Raw genomic sequence first — 17,641 nt, 5'->3', positions numbered from 1 at the left:
ACTTAAATAAATTTTTGAACACAAATTGTTGTGTAATTACAAAAGCAATGCATTTCGCTGCGGTTACGAATAATATGGATGCAATCCAAAAATGTATTCCATGCACCATCAAATGTGCCGTGCCCCAATATTTTAGTATTTCACATCAGTTGCCAAAAGTATCAATATTATATTTGGCCCGGAATGAAAGTCATGTTAAAAATTTCGATAACTTTATTTACATTCCTTGCATGTACAATCAACAAATAATAAACATCGTAATTTGAAATTCACATTTATCTAACACATACAATAATCACTATGAACGGCCGACACATTCAACCAAATTGTTCTCCCTAAACTATGAGATCCATTTAAAATATCACCATTTTCGTTTAATGTCTATTCAATCAGTGACTTTATAAATCGATGTATGAAATAATTGCATCTAAATAACTCTTTGAACACCTAATACGGCCGCCAAACGTCCACTGGCCGTCTTTCTGAAGACATGAGAGCCTTGCTTCTGGTTCTGACTCCTTGATCTGACCATTCTGGTGAGGCCGGTCGCTTCTTTGAACTCGTGGAAGCTGTGTCCTCCCTATCAGGACTTGAATTTGAATCTTCGTGAGCCTGTGGCGGTCGAAGCCACCAGTCATATCCCCCATAAAGTTGTGAGTATAACCAGGCAGGTGGAGTTGGGAGTAAGGGGGAGTTGAGGAATAGTTGAGCTGCTAGTGCACTGTGGAATAAGCTGGACGGTGGTGGTAAGGGTTGTAGAGGCTTCCGTCTAGTGACGGAGGTGAAGGCTCCGGGACGTTCGTCTGGAGGGGGGCTAGTGGAGGCTGTGACAGAGATGTCATCATCATCCTGTGGGGAACTCGGCCGGGAGTTTGAAGGACTCGTAGTGCTATGCGCGTGCATCGTTGTTGGGTTTTCTGTCGACAGATCTGAAAACAAAATGTTGGAATAATAAAGTTTGCAAGATTTATATTTGCGTTATATACGTAACTAGTATATCTGCGTTATCATGAAGTTTTACTGTCTATAATTTCTTGCAACATTGCTTAAGTAACCCTAGCAATGCTAGATAAAAAGTTTATTAATATACATGCCGCATTTAGCACACTATAATCAATCTATGGGTATAGAATTTGACATTGAATTTATTAAAAAGTTAGTAACGATGTTTTTGTTTTCTTTAATGGCAAAATATTTTACCAACTGTAAAGGTACGATTCCACCAGTTTACTGAACTGTGCGCGCACTATGCTAAGTAATTTTTTGATTGATCAAGAATATATTACAAAGCACAACGTTTTCCTGCCCATCCATATTAGCAACTGTCGGCAGAAAATCTTCTCAGTGAACAAGTGTGCAACACTATGCGCGCACAAAAGTAACACACCATTGACGGTGGAGACAGAAGTCAAACGCGATACGCGCTTAGTAGGTGTTCTACTAGTGTTCTGCACAAAATGTTTGTAAACAATTAATATGCCGCACGCTATATTGGTGGAATCGTACCTTAAGACTTATCAATGTTTTTTATCACTAGATGGTTTATTTATATTCGGAAATACTAAGATATAATCTACTACGAGTGGCGTTGTAATAGGACACAAAGGTTTTTTTAAATGTTATAATCTTCCAAATATAGTGTCCGAATTTCCATAGTAATTTAACGAAATTGTTCCAAAATATAATAACCACAAATATACATAAATTACAAACCATTTTCATGTGTAGGAGCAACGTGGGTTTGCGTGTGCGCTGGCGGTAGAACGTGGGGCGTAAAGTGGGGATGTGTAGGGAGCATTGGAGGGGGATAATGCCGAGCCAATGCCCCCCACTCGTTACCCGGTAGACCTGCCAGTTGATGCGCAATACCTGCAGCAAGGAAAATTAACGTTAGTGATTGACTAGAAAAATTTCATAATATTGATATTGTAGTTAATATTGGCTAATATCTTCTTAAGGTGTGCCAACGGAAAGTTCACGAGAAAATACACACACAGCAAAATTATATAACAACGACTTTGCTATGCGACGTGCGCACCTAAACACTTTGCCAAGTTACGTGCCGGGAACTTCTAATAGATCGAAAAGTGAAATAAAAAAGTATCTAAATTTCCCATTTTCTTTTGATAAACTTAAAAAAAAAATTGTGCGAAACGGTATAACAGATAAATATGTCTGCGCTATTCCCGTAAAATAAACATTGCGCTTTATCGTGACTGAGTGTCAAAATAACTCCATCAACAAAACAATAAGACTGAGAGTTATCTGAAACGCTCCACTTACGCTAACGGGCGCTTAACGCACTCATCAGAATATTTAAATAATGAGAAAGACGCTTTTCGACTCCCCCGCAAAGCTTGTTTCAATTCTCGCCTTATCTTACTCGTGGCACTCCTCAATTGTTACTGTACCCATTGCGTAAATCGATTTCGTTTGAATTTTAAATATAGAATTGTATTTGAATTAAAAAATCGTAATCCATCCAAACATTCTTTATGTACGGTCTTATGTATGTATTGTATATTGAATTTTTAATGAAGAAAAATTTATGTTTCATATAAAATTAAAGTTTGTAAGGTTTAGGAACTATTTAGAATAGTTATAATTACTAAGAAGCATAAGTATGTATGTTTAAGTATATAAAAGGAAAAAAATATTCGAAGTTTATTCAACAAAAACCATTTCAACTCTGAAATAAAAAGGGCAAATTTTAATATAAAAGTAAACATATCACAGCCCCGCAATATCACGATATCATAAACGCATTTATGAGTAAGGAAATGTGTTTCGGTGTCATAATTTCCAGTTGACATTTTTAAGCGCATAAATTAACAAAGTTTGCCGGCGGCACTCGGCTTAACCCTTTAGCACCCACCTTGGGTAATTCCCACCCCGGGCCTAACCCTTTCAGCAATAGAATAAATTACATGCCGTTTTATGTCTCTGATACCGTCGCCTACGAAAATGTAAAACACATTACTTTGAATCCGACCGCTTAGCGTTTATAGTGCTTCATGAGCGCGATGCAATTAGACAAGTACACCTTTTGGATTACCCTCCTTAATCACTTCTTAACCGTTCATTGCTCTATCTTAAAATCTATAATTCATTTAACACTTATACATCACTGAATATTAATCGTCATAGTAAACTTGCCTTAACACAGAAAGGTGAATTTAGATACTAAAACTTCAACGTTTCTAAATCACCTACTGAATACAAAACTTAATAATTCTAAATCGTAAAGAGCAAAGGTCAACTGGAGTATACTAATCTTCTATCTTTGTTTTATTACTACTTAGAATTCAAATAAACCTAAAAACGCCCTTAATAAAAAAACATTCTAACAATCTTCTTTATGTGTATCGTAATAAATGATAGAATGTTTCATTTCGTATTCCATGTTCAGAGAGCAGAAGAAGGGGTAGACGATTTGCATTCGTTAAAAATGTTCGAATTCTTTGTGTTGTTTGTGTGCACTGTGTGTAATCGATGTGTACTGCGATGAAACAATAATGATCGTGGTATCCATTGTCTTAAACTATTTTATACTAGTCATATTTAGTACAATCATTGAAATCGTCAACTATGTGATATAAGTGAAAAGATGCATTTTCTTATATAAAAACAATCGTTCACTTTAAGGAGAATACTAATTTCTTCAATATTCACACTTTGCAAGTTTTACTGATACGTTTTAAAATGGTTGATAGATTTAGATCTAAACGTTAGCGTAAACCCAATAGATTTTTCAAAAATATCAGATTCTAAACTTAAAAACTCCTTCAAAAGTCCCAACATTGAAACAAAGGATCAAAACCGTTTCAGCTCTTATTGAGATTGGCTAAGACGTGGCAGTCCGCTACATTTCCTCCGGTGAAGGGATTTTTTCCAGTTTGAAAAATCGGTCGCCGCCGCGAGAGGGTTGAGTCCAAACATTTTAATGCCATTTGCTAGATTGCGTCTTGCATTCTTCCTGCTTTCTGTGTAGCGTTAATCCGCGAATCGACTAGGATTAAGGGGATAAAAGTATTTGAGTTTTTAGTGTGATTCCGATGTCCTGGGATTAGGGTGGAATTTTTAACGACTGTCTGAGACCGTTCGTGATTAGGGAAAGGGTTAAGAGCACTTTGGTATAATTATTTTACATCTATCGGCCGATTACCCTTTTTTCTCGCTTTCTTAGAAGACTCTTTAATCTATTCGTAGAATACTTGATTAGGATTAAATTAAGCAGCTGTTCCATTTGTTAATCTAGAAGTAAGCCTTTTTCGTATACGTTTTAATTAAGAACATCATCACCACCATATCTATATGTATCACAATATAGATGTCATGCTAAAGATAGTATAGTTGTATATTTTTGTCACGAAATTGCTTGTGAGCCAGTAATATTATATACCATTTTACTTGAGTAGCATTTTCGGTTGAAAGTTATTCCACAAGTGTGTTTAAAACAAAACTAATTATTCACAGCCGGAAGATGCCATGAAATTAATTATAACAATTTTGCGTACATCACGCGTAAAATTAAATTGGCATTGTGATAATAATAATGCGTGTTTTATGTACTTGCGTACATAAAACACTTTTGTGAAAAAATACTAGATTGATTTGATGAATTTATTATGCATTGAAATTTTACATTCATAATGAATTAGTATTTGAAGACCTACTTATTATTATTTAATATAAATTATGTATATAATAATATTATTGTAGAAAAGTGTAGGCATAGTGGCTTCAGCGTGTGACTCTCAACCCTGAGGTCGAAGGTTCCCCCACCTGTGCACCAAAGAACTGTCTTTCTATGTGAGCACTTAACACTCGCTTGAACCTTGAATTAAACCGGCTTGCTGTAGACCCTAAAAGTCGACGATCACCTACAACAAATAGATACAGAGATCTAAGGCCCAGACCTAAAAAGGTTGCCACCACTGATTTATTTATTATATTGTTCTTATTATTACTGTATTGAAGTTTCAAATACCAAAATAGGTCATTTCTACGTTGTAATTTTACGATAGTTTCAGCGTTTACACAGCAACAACAGCAAAGATCTTTGTGGGTTCATCATGAACTAGAAACCTAATGGAATTAGCAGCAATCGCAAGCATTTTACTAAGAAATTACCGATCCATTCTCCGTGTCCAGTACCTATGTTACTGACAAACAGCTGTTTGAATGAGTGATGTGTATCGTACATCATAATGTTAATAAGAGGGTTCGTGAACTAACGACTCCGCTTTGTCAACGACTTAACCCTTCAAGTACCCTCTGCCGCCATCTTGCGCCATGGGTTTCAATCTGCTTAACACTTAATGAATTTGCCGCTATTGATTTTGTTAAACCCCTTTTTGTTTAGATTAATTAACCTTTTAAACGGCATGAAACTTTACCTTTAGCGAGGTCGAATTTCAGATTACATTATCACATATTTTGTGTTTAAGAAAATTGTATGGAAAAATTCATGACTTAGATTTGAATTGTCAGGTAAATTGAATTTGACTTAAGCGATCGAGTGTTCTTTGATTGCCTTCAAAAAATTTAATCTGTAGTGATTTTATTAAAAAAAAACAGTGGCGCTACAACCTCTTTAGGTCTTGGCCTCAGATTTCTGAATCTGTTTCATGATCATTTTTTTTAAAATCTAATATGCAAGTAGGTTAGCCTCCAGTGCCTGACACACGCCGTCGACTTTTTGGGTCTAAGACATGTCGGTTTCCTCACGATGTTTTCCTTCACCGTTCGATAAAATGTTAAATGCGCACATAGAAAGAAAGTTCTTTGGTGCCTCGCGAGGATCGAACGATCGATCCTACGACCTCAGGTATGAGAGTCGCACGATGAAGCCACTAGGCCAACTTCTCAGTGATTATATTAAGCTTATTATATATTTTAGCTATGGCACATATGTAACTAAACCATTATATAATTTCTATGTGTGAAAAATAACGTAATAATTATAGTAACTGATATTAATAGTTAGAAAAATTAAAACTAGAAAACTCGTTCGGAAACATTGTTTCATAAAAATAAGTATACATTAGATTGATTGTTTTAAATTCTACATTACAACATCCAACTCTATTAAGAAATGCCCGTAATTTTGTGTAATTCTCATTGGTACTCAATTACGTAATACACTTGATGCAAGATGTATATGAGCCCCTTAAAGCTAAATAAGATTTTCTAGTTAATTAATTTACCTAATTGAAACTTCATATATGAATTATGATCGATAATTTTAATGGAAACAATGTATTTTTAAAATACAACACGGCATTCAGCAATTTCCAGTAAATTATTTCCTTTACGTGCATTTCATAGTCAATAGCGAAAATTAAGCAGTGTTAATACGTATATGAAAATGAGTACATATTGTGAGCCTCATTGAGAGTTAATCGTGTTCGCGTCATCATCATACGAATTCATTTGAGAGCATTTAAGGCCGTATAAAAGCGCGAATCACGCCATACAAAAGGCTGTATGGGTGGAACATTTAAAATTTACAAATGCGTAATTATGCACCCGCATTGTCGCGCGGTGGAAGGGTTATGTCGCCCCCCTTTCTTTCCCCCTGCCCAGAATCCGGAGCTTCCGGGCCTAATGCTATATTTAATTTTCTCTAAGGCTCCCTCATTAATAATGCGAAAGCTGCGACTTTAAGTGACGCTCACACGGCGATGCGAAACATGGATGTTCGAGTATTTGACTTGGCTATTATCTACAATATTATTTTTATATAACAGGGGCAAACGGGCAGAAGGCTCAAACGATGTTAATGTGTGCCCATGGACACTCACATTGCCAAAAGGCTCGCATGTACGTTGCCGGCCTTTTAAGAATTGGTACGTTTTGTCTTGTTTCTATTCTAGTGTAAGTTTAGTTTGATATAGAATTTAATGCTTAGTTCAACAATGTTTTTCAATATTGCTATTATAAAAATATAATGAACGATGATAAATTCTATATTATAACTGCAATTTTTATTTGTATGAATCTCTAAATCATGAAAATTGACACTTCAATTGTAAATAAAAATTACTTATATTCAATAAAACGCGTTTAAGTATAAAACAAGACATTGGTATGATACTTGTAAGAAGGATTTAAATAAACCTTTTTATTTAAAGTATTATACCATTATAGGAGAGGGAGACGTTTTTTAAATTTAATAAAACATAATTGTATATTATATAAAAGTGATTTTAGAGCCGAGGAATTTGTCAATAAAATATAATATCCAAAATGAAATAAATTTCATGAATCGTTGTAACGCGAACAACGCGTGAACGTGAGTGTGTATAATTTATCATGATTTTCCAAGGGTTATTGGAGGCAAGAGGGCAGCGAGATCACTTGGATAAGAAATATTAGAATTTTCAGAGGAATTGAATGACTTAAGTGATCGATTAAGTATTTTATTGTGAGTATTCTTTGATTGCCTTCGAAAGTTTTAATCTGTTGTTTTGTTTAGCTTATTATATTTTAGCTATGATACCTATGTAGCTAAAACATTGCATATGGCAAACCCAAATAAAATATGAATGATTGCAACTAGTATAAAATGTTGAAAAAATCTAAAGAGTTAGTGGTAGAAAAGTCGTTCAGAAACCATAAAAAAACAAAGATACATTTCTTGATTATTTCTTCTTCATTCCTACTTCACAACGTCGTAGAAATTATTCGAAATGCCTGCAATTTTGTTCTTGTCTTGGCATATCTATTGTGTTATTCTCATTGGTATTCTTCTAACACAAATGTATTTGTTTAATATCGCACTACAGAAATACATTCTTTGTACTAACGTACCAAAATCATCATAAAACGTTGCATTATTTGTATTTTATTTACGTCTTTTAATTAAACATTTTACATGCTTAGGTCTTGTTACCGACCGTTATTACTTAAAACAATATTCTATTATGTTAATAGTTTAACCATTTCCAATATAAATTATAACCTTTAATTTGATTCAATTAGTAGGTATTCTTGTTGTGTTTTAGTAGTTCTTTCTAAATAAAAATCAATATAATATCATTCATATAGGTTATTCAATGTATTCATAAGTAATGAACGTCAGTAAAAGATTAATGCTTCTAAATTAACATCCAATCAAAAAATCAAGGTTTTTTTACAAAATGTCTGTAAGCTGCTATTATATAATAAATGAATCGAGTAATATAGTAGATCTTAGAAGAAAGTCTGACGCTGAGGTAAAAAGCTTAATCCAAAATATATTACGTAGACTACGATTGTATACATGTACCTATAACATACATATATATTGAGCGACGGAAGCGCCGCAATATCTGTATCTTGTATGGGTACAAGAGCGCGAGGTGTGTAATTGAGTTACGGCCCTTTGACACCCGACGTAACGAGGTTTGCCCGCCACTTGCCTAGTTGCTTACGATACACTAAATTCCCGTACAATGGAGATGACAGCGCTACTATACATTCTATACAATCAATTTACGATGTTGGATAATCTATGGATTGGGGTTTTTAATGGATTTTTGTAAAATTTTAAGTTAGCCTACCAGCTACAGACACACGTTTTAGTTATTCTCTTAAATAATTCAATAGCTGTGTTTGTGACTATTAAGCAATACTTTTAAATGGTATTTTTTCATGACATGACATACAAATTTTCAGCTAAGTCGATAAGGAGTTGATGTGTTCAATAAGAAGTCCCGGGGTATACTATAACTTCAAACTCTAAATCTCTCTCAAAATAAAAAATAGAAATACCTAAGCTAAAATTATTTCATAATTCTTTCTGATTTTTTTTTGTTGTTAAACGCAGTTTAAAATCTTAACTTTTATGCTTCTTTGCACTCGACATACCCAAGCGATATTGTTCAGAGATTATTCAAAGTACTAACATTTTACAAACCGTTCAAAGAAATATTTTGAATAGGCAAGTAAATCCAAAGTGCTAATAACCTCTTCATATTCGTAGGGGCGTTGCCTAGCATCTGATGCTTAGATACCAGTACTAAAATTGTGTTGAGCTATACTTTTATTGCTCTTATTGTATAAGAGGGAGTTAAGATGGGATTATTTCCTTTACAAAGACAGATAAAACGTTAAAAAATTGAGTATTAATCAAAAGAAAATGTACTCCACTCAATATATCGCAAGTTAAGACTTATTTTGAATTTAAAACTGTAAAACATTATCTAATATATAAAATTCTCGTGTCACAATGGTCGTTCCCATACTCCTCCGAAACGGCTCGACCGATTCTTATGAATTTTTTGATGCATATTCAGTAAGTCTGAGAATCGGCTAATATCTATTTTTCAAAGCCCGCAATGATAGGGGGTGTCCACCCCAAACATTTTATTGTTTTTATTTTTTTATGATACAACATACAAATTTTCACCCCTCGACGATCAACTCCTATTTTTATTATTGCAGATAGTTATTTTAATTGAACTAAAAAAAAGTTTCTTAGAAATAATATACATGGCAAAACAAACGTTTGCCGGGTCATCTAGTAAAATATAAAAATGTTTGTGTTACAATCGCATCTACTTAGTCTCATATATGTAAATATAATCAAAAAGTATGTATATATTATCTATGTAAATATTATCTCAAATTATATATGTATAAAACACTAAAAACTGAACAAGTGCCAAAATTTCAATTTCGAATTCCACCTGTAAATTATAAGGGTCGTGAATTAATAATAATTAATTGTAACTCGAAACTTCTTAACCAAATTAAAACCCCTTGCAAAGTGTGTATGAGCGCTTCATATAAATCGAAAACTGTCTAATTCAGTTATAAATTAACCTAGATATTCTTAACTCGGTTTTAGGTTTAGGTAAACATATTTCTTGGAATATTTACAAATAGGAAAATCCAAATCTTACTGAGGACGGTAACTAATTTCAGTAAATGTTATATTTAGTCCCCTTCAAGATGTTCTCAGGTGACGAAGGTCCAGTGACAATTTAATATCGGACCCTCTACTATCGGAAATGGACACGTGTGAATTTGACGTGCCACCGGTCAGGATTGGGAACTTTGTGTTGATATCTTATTGCGTTGATACTTGATTTATTAATTTTCGATACACTTAAGTACCGAATTTTTGTTAAAAAGCCGAGAGATAAGAAATATACCACTTTTGACCTTCGTTTTGGTAACAAAATACAAAGGTTTTAAATTTAGTTTCTGCTGAATTACAGTTTACTTATTTGCAAGGCACGAGATAGTACCTACTGTCTTCTAGAATAAACCTTACTATCTACTATGAGCAGTGTTGGCCTAGTTGCTTTAGCGTGCGACTATCATACCTGAGGTCGTAGGTTCAATCCCCGGCTGTGTACCAATGGACTTTCTTTCTTTGTGCGCATTTAAAATTTGCTCGAACGGTGAAGGAAAACGTCGTGAGGAAACCGACATGTCTTAGACCCAAAAAGTCGATGGCGTGTATCAGGCACTGGAGGCTGATCACCTACTTGCCTATTAGATCTAAAAATGATCATGAAACAGCTTCAGAAATCCGAGGCCAATACCTAAAGAGGTTGTAGCACCACTGATTTATTTTATTTTTTATCTACTAATCTACTATCTCTTAAACTAAATCTTATAAGACTATTTTGCTTGTCGAGACTAAGCGACAGCTGGTTTAGTAATTTACCTGATAATTTGAAAGGCAGCGATCCCATGAGCGGATCCGGGGCGAATCTCGGCCCGAAATGGAATGGATGGAAGCCATGATGTCGTGTCTTTGATCTCGGCTCGCGTGGTCCATCCACTGTTACCTTGATGGCCTTCTGGTAAGTCGCCACTTGTGGTGGCGATGTCGCCAGCATTATGGTTAATGTGAAGGATTTCCCTGTAAACCAATATAACTTCATTATTACAACATTTTATTATTGAGGCATTTTTAAGACCCTTCCTTCTGGTGTCTATATGCGAATAGTGACTACAAATAGTGTGTTTAATGTGACTTAGTGTTACCGCTTCACTTACATGATAATAAATAAGAACAAAAATTAGCTGCTTTAATTCCTAATCCTCATATTTCTAAACTAAAATTGATTGCATTAGCAAAATTTAAATACATATAATATTGTATATACTTATTATATATTCACCCTAGGTATCAAAGATTTAAGCTGGCATCTATCTATGTAAACTCATGAAATAATAAAGACAAAGTACTAATGTTCTATTGTCAAACTATTTAACAAAAGGACTTCACAATCAACATTGTTCAAAGCATTTTCTTTTAACACTACTGTTCTAAAAATAGCTAATTCCAACTCTCAACCTCCCCAACATTCGTGGAATATTCGGCGCAAGGCACGTCTTTAAACCATCTAGCAAGCAGGAATGCATTGGGGACTGAAAAAATTCAAGACAGTCACAATCGCGTTGATTTGTGGCATTCGTCGCCAAAATCGCATACCTGCACGTTGAAAACATTCCGCTATTCCAAGCTTAAGATGCCTTAAATACCAATATTGTCTTACCTTTGTACAACATAGTACTTTGGATTCGTATTTGATATTTTACTATAGATCTTTTTTTAATTCTGAAACCTATGCGTTATAGAGATATCATTAAAATGACAAATATATTTAGATATAATATCAACATAACTATAACGAAACTTTTCTATTAACACAGCTGTCAATCATGCGCTTCGAAGCAATTAACCTGGGTTTTACTAATATTTCACAGAAGTGTTACTAACATAAAATATCATAATTTTATAGACACGCGCTATAATCACCATTAAATTTGTTTAAATGAAAACGTGGTAATACAAAGATGAAAACGACTAATTAGCATTCGGTTCAATCTAAAATTCGACCTATGAAATGTGTTCATTGCTGCTTAACTACCAACGTAACTACACTAGCATCGTTCCACAGCCGTTTGAACACGCAGCATTGAGATGTAATCGTAATATTTAAGTAACGATCGTAGGATCAGGAGTGACGCAGTGGAATGCCACAGTAACATATCCACCGCAGAACAGCCACAAACACGGCGGCAAGCGTTTGAACAATCGCTGCGATATCGACACATACCAAACGGTAATTCTGGCGAAATTCATGGTTACACGCTAGGAGTCATTAGCGGTAGAAACGTACAACCGATGTCACTGAAATTTCATGTAAAAGCTTATTGACTCGCCCCAAACACTGCAATATTTCAATGGCTGGGAATGGCTGATTACCAAACGTTTTAACCACTATACAAATCGAAGAAGTCGTTTTTCACGATGTAACTTTATCGTATATAATAATATAATTAATATAAAGACTTTGTTATATATTTATTCGTAACAACGATCAAATATACAGTATTTCAAATGTTCTTAACCTTACTATGTAGTAGCCAGTGTACCTTTAACGCTGGCAGCATTTCACGCTGTATTGCGATACTTATTCGTTGAGCGAGGAAAGCACCAGCTCTGGGTTCACCGGTACTATCTACCAGGTGCCTACTTAAATCTTTAATTAAGACTTAATACTTTGTTTGTATATTAATAATAATAAAAGCTTTTTATTTCAAACACGTTTACATTTAAATACATTTATATTTCTATCATCTCATTATTTTTTGGCAAAGGTCTCCTCCAAATCCTGTCTGAACTTTGCCAGTCTCTGCCATGTAGCACCTGCTGTTTCCTTAATTTGGTCTACCAACTTCTAAATTGTCTTCCTCTTTTGCGTTTATTGTACCTTGTTTAGATATGAAGTCTTAGTAAATACTGTTACGAATTAAATAAATTATTTTGTGTTTGATAGTTCTTCGGCCATTGCACACATTGCACTATGGAACAGCTAACTAAATGAAAACAATAACTCATAATACTCTAATATATGTATTAGATTCATTCGGTCCTAAAATGTAGATGGCTTGTTTTGATAATGAACTAGGAGCTAGAAAGCCAAGGAGTTATATAGAGTATTGAGGTGTTAAATTTCCATTATATCAACTACTAATACAATAATTGATTGAATATTTTTGATCAGAAGCGAAATAGTTTAAATGTTTATGGTTTATTTCGTATGTGTCGTTTGGCACGGCAATTACGCGTTTAAAATAATGAAAATCTTATATAAGCGAAATTTATTTTGGGTTGCGCTTTGACGCCTGAATCAATTATTATAAATTTGGTATAGAGATGTATTTTTTAAAAACTAATGGATATTGCAAACCTATGATAGTTTTATAATAATAAACACAGAGGCGCTACAATCCATGCTCTTGTACTGAGATTTCTGCATCTGTTTGTCGATAATAATTTCTCTAAGGCAAGTCAATCAGCATTATGTGCCCGAGACACGCTCTTGAGTTTTGGGTCTGGGATATACCGGTTTTCTTACGATGTTCACCTTCACCAACAAGTAAATGTTAATTTGCACACATAGAAACAAAAGGTGCAAAGCGATGATTCGAACCTTTCATTTAAAGACTCATATAACCACAAGACCGACGCTTATAAAGTATCTTTTAAATATTGGCTGCGACACAACAATAAGTTAATTTAATTAAACAATTTCAAGCATTTCTGGTATGTATAATTTATTTACAAATAATACCTGTAAACATGATCACTTTAAGAACGTACGTGTATTATGGAAAGTGCAACGAACGTAGCTAAATCTCGTATTAAAAATTGTGAATAAAAGAAAAGCTCGGAGTAAGCAGGAAACAAAGATAGACATTTAGGGCTGGCTTAGGGCCAAAAGCCACTCTGGCCATGAAAACGATATAAACACACCCCTCGGGGGCTTAGTCCTCTCACACCACTCCAAGACCCAAAATGAGCGGCCACCCGCGTATTTTCATAAAACGGTCATAAACTCAGATATGAGATTGAAAATTTCTTTACCCAATACGAGCGAAGCAAATGGTACAAACATAATAAAAAATTTAGGTTTACTTCTGTATATTATTAAAAACGAATTTTTTTTTACAATCATTTTTTAAATCGCAATTTATTTTATCTTTTAGTTTTTTTTTTTTTTTAAGACAATTCACACCAATTTACCTAGTCCCATGCTAAGCTGGTGAAGCTTGTGTTATGGGTACTAGGCAACGGATATACATACATATTATAGATAGATAGACATATAATTACATATTTAAACACCCAAGACCTAAGCACAACACCAAACGCTCATCACATCGATGTTCGTCTCAGCCGGGGTTCGAAGCCGGGATTTGCATGGATTTGCAGTCAGGGGTACTAACCACTAGACCAATGAGTCGTCAAGTTGCATCAAAATGCGATAGATTTTTTAGAATTAATAAAATTATCCCTTCACTTTATATACAGCCTCAACGTCGAGGCAGAATACAAAATTCCATCCATATCACCACCATCCACAACCAACTGCTATTTAAGGCAGATTTTGCCGCCCATCACCACTATGTGGAAACAGCTATCCACTGAAGTAATTCCGAACCAATTCGACTTAAGGTCCTTTAAGAAAGGAGCCTACCAATTCAAAGGCCGGCAACGCACTCGCGATTATATATTAAGAGTGTCCAGGCCTCGGTATCACTTAACACGTTATATAACTAAACTTATAAACAATCAGGCCTTTTTTTAAAGAAGAGGGCAAACGGGTAGGAGGCTCATCTATATATATAAACATATTTCTAAGCTATATTAGAACTAAATATATTATATTAGCTATTGTAGCTAAAATTTAAAAAAGAAGAAAATGTACCAAGAAGTTTATTAATGCTAACAATTTATATACTTTTAGTGTGAATTTAGTTCCGTTTATGTAAAGCAATTGTAACATATAGAAAACTATATGCATACCAAGTCAACGAACAGGATAAATATAGATTTATTGTATTTTCCTGCCTCAAACAGAATATGAAGTAGAAAAATCACAACTCCTTAACTCCCCTTCGCCACATTTGTATCAAAGGGCGAACTCATAGAAAAATAAACGCATTCAGCGTTTACTTCATAAATCATTTAAGTTATTCATAAAAAGACGTCTCCCCAAACGCGAACATATTGCAGGCTGCACGTGCGACACACTTCATAAAGTGTGATATTGATCCGCGAGGGGGCGCTTCATAAAAATATGTTTGCACCGGATAACATGGATTTAGATCTAATACTTTCAAAGTGATTTTACGATACAGTTTTAGTTATCCGTACATAACGTTTCTATTACTTTGGCATACTTTTAATTACGCGTTAATACTGTCGCTTAACTGTTTAACAAAACTATAAAAATAACAGTGAATTAATGTAAAAAAAAATTGTACCAAATTGTTTACTAAAAATTTTGCATTTGGTTACATAATGTCGGTCATTAACAACTTTAATTCTACATAGATAATTCATTGGTAGTTGGCAACATAATGAAATGTCATATCTATCTATCAAGCAACGAGTGTAACCTCCCACAGTTATTGATCCTAACTCCTATATAAAGTATACCGTCTAATCTAAATAAACATTCTTCCTCAACAATATTGATTAAAGCCTTAAGCATCAGAATCCGATTTCAATAGAATTTCCCGATTCTTCTACGCAAGATTAAAAATCTGCTTTATAACATCATAAAGTAAGCGAGGGCGTTAAGATAAGAGTTCTCTCCGATCTAAATAAAAAATGAGCCACAATCGTAATAGCGTTCTTTGATCTCGGTTTCAGGAGGATTTTCAGCTTAGAACGGCAATTTGGGTATAAATACCCGATACGCATTAGGGGACATTAGCAAATTGACTGCGTATTACCCACGTATGAGGGGGTATGTAGTTGAGTGTTCTTTATGTGAAATTACAATGTATAAAATAATTACAACTGGTATATAATTGTAATTGTTAAGTGCTACTTTAAAGAAATGTGTACATGTACAGAACATGATTTTTACTTCTCTGAACAGACAATAATAAAACTAAGTACGACTTTAGAACTATGTTTCGATATAGGTATTTTAATATACACAACGTCAAAATATAAGCAATATTTTGTTTTGAGCTTACAAACGAGTCCTCACCTCGAGACACCGTAAAATTCAAGTTTATTGAGGCGTCTCAAAGAACAAGAGAAAGTCAAAAGCGGGATACAATTAAAAATCTCCCCTGAGCACCTCAAGGCGAGCGGTCAATATTACCAGGACCCTCAATTTTCACCACTCCCTAGCGTTAATAACAATAATTAGGAATGAGTGGTTCAATAATTAAAAACGGAAAGGACCTGCAAAAGACGGGCGCCTCCCTTCAGAACCGTCTACATTATACAATGTATTTCAATTCTTTTTTAATTCAATTTCCACCTTTTAAGTATTAATTATATGGATGATATTCTGTTTTTAAATATAGTTAAATGTTAGGTCCTATTATATTTAAAATACTGATATAAAATGTTTTAGAATTTTTTAAAGAAAAGCCATAATCTAATGTAATAGTAATATTTTAAGATATATGTATATCCAAATGAAACATTATGAGTATTATCATAGTATAAAACATAATTTTCATCATATCACTCACTCGAATCAACATTTCACTACCGAAACCTTTTTATGTAACAAATAGCCTAATATTCTGCTCTACATGCAGATAAAACAAGAATTACGAATACTAATTCATATTCAAATATCCACGTTACACATCCGCTGAGAGGTTTCGAAATAACAGGGCAAATTTATAACCATTAGTTGGTATTAGGGTAACCGTGCACTGCATCAAAGGGGAATCTCTCAAGTTAATAATGAAAGGTGAGGCAGAGATCTTTTTCGCCACGGCGCTTGTAAAAAATAATTTTCCACCTCCGGACGAGGGCGGGTGGATCGGGGGGGCCTTTTGTGTCGTTTCACCAATGGTCCAAGATCCCAGGGCCGCCAGACATCACGTATTTTCTGACGGATGAAATGTGGACGATTGGGTAGTGTAAGTATGTACTATGATCGTATGCCTACCTGCTAGCTTGGTCAAACGGCCAATTTCCAGGTATCAGGTAATTAAGGTACACAAAAACATTACTTACTTCACGTAAATTCTCATGGCTGATTTTTATATATGTTTTCGAGTGTATAGTTAAAAATAAATTGTCAATACTCCCAGACACTTTCCGTCGGCCATATTGCTTAACAGACGCTTTAAGGGTCTCAAAATAATTAGTCAACTTCACGTAAATTCTGACGCTCCATTTTTATATATGTTCATCCGACAACTATTTTAAAAGCTTTCACAAGAAGACAGACCGATCCAAGGGGCCAATCATCCCCTAAACTAAATTTTAATATCTCTATGAGTGAGAGAGCATTATCTACGCGCATGAGACTGAGTGAGACCGACTGCGCTGTTAAAGCCATGAAAATTACTTGAAAAATTATTATTATTCAAAAAGGGCAAGCAAAAGCCGTTTAATATTTTGAAGAAAAATGAAGAGTACCAACAAAGCATTTCACCGTTTTGGTACGTTGGATTTTGTTGGTGATGTAGATGAAGAAGAACGTGTATTCAACATAATACAAAAATTTATCTGTGATGTTTACAATTTTCCTGGAATAATTGATGTAGATGCTGCCAGACTACAGTTGTTTATCATTTACATACATGATATCTGATATAAATGAAGAATTCAATCGAAAGAATTTAAGAAACTTCGATGCCT

The 17,641-nt window shown here is 34.3% G+C and overlaps 1 protein-coding gene across 1 annotated transcript in view; it reads right to left on the bottom strand.

Annotated features, from left to right (window-relative positions):
- Positions 1 to 195: 195 nt before the first annotated feature.
- Positions 196 to 17,641, bottom strand: part of LOC125048485 (runt-related transcription factor 2) — a 32,763-nt gene continuing 15,317 nt past the window's right edge. Inside the window, exons 4-6 of the mRNA XM_047647177.1 lie at positions 10,664 to 10,861; positions 1,714 to 1,869; positions 196 to 929 (exon numbers count right to left, since the gene is read on the bottom strand). Of these exons, the coding sequence (XP_047503133.1) occupies positions 448 to 929; positions 1,714 to 1,869; positions 10,664 to 10,861 (836 nt within the window). The 3' untranslated portion in view covers positions 196 to 447. The remainder of the gene's footprint in view (positions 930 to 1,713; positions 1,870 to 10,663; positions 10,862 to 17,641) is intronic.

Source organism: Pieris napi, chromosome 3 (assembly GCF_905475465.1).
Source record: "Pieris napi chromosome 3, ilPieNapi1.2, whole genome shotgun sequence".
In the NCBI taxonomy this organism is placed as follows: Eukaryota; Metazoa; Arthropoda; class Insecta; order Lepidoptera; family Pieridae; genus Pieris; species Pieris napi.
Note: the sequence above shows the minus strand (reverse complement) of the source record. Positions and strands in the feature narration are given on the sequence as shown.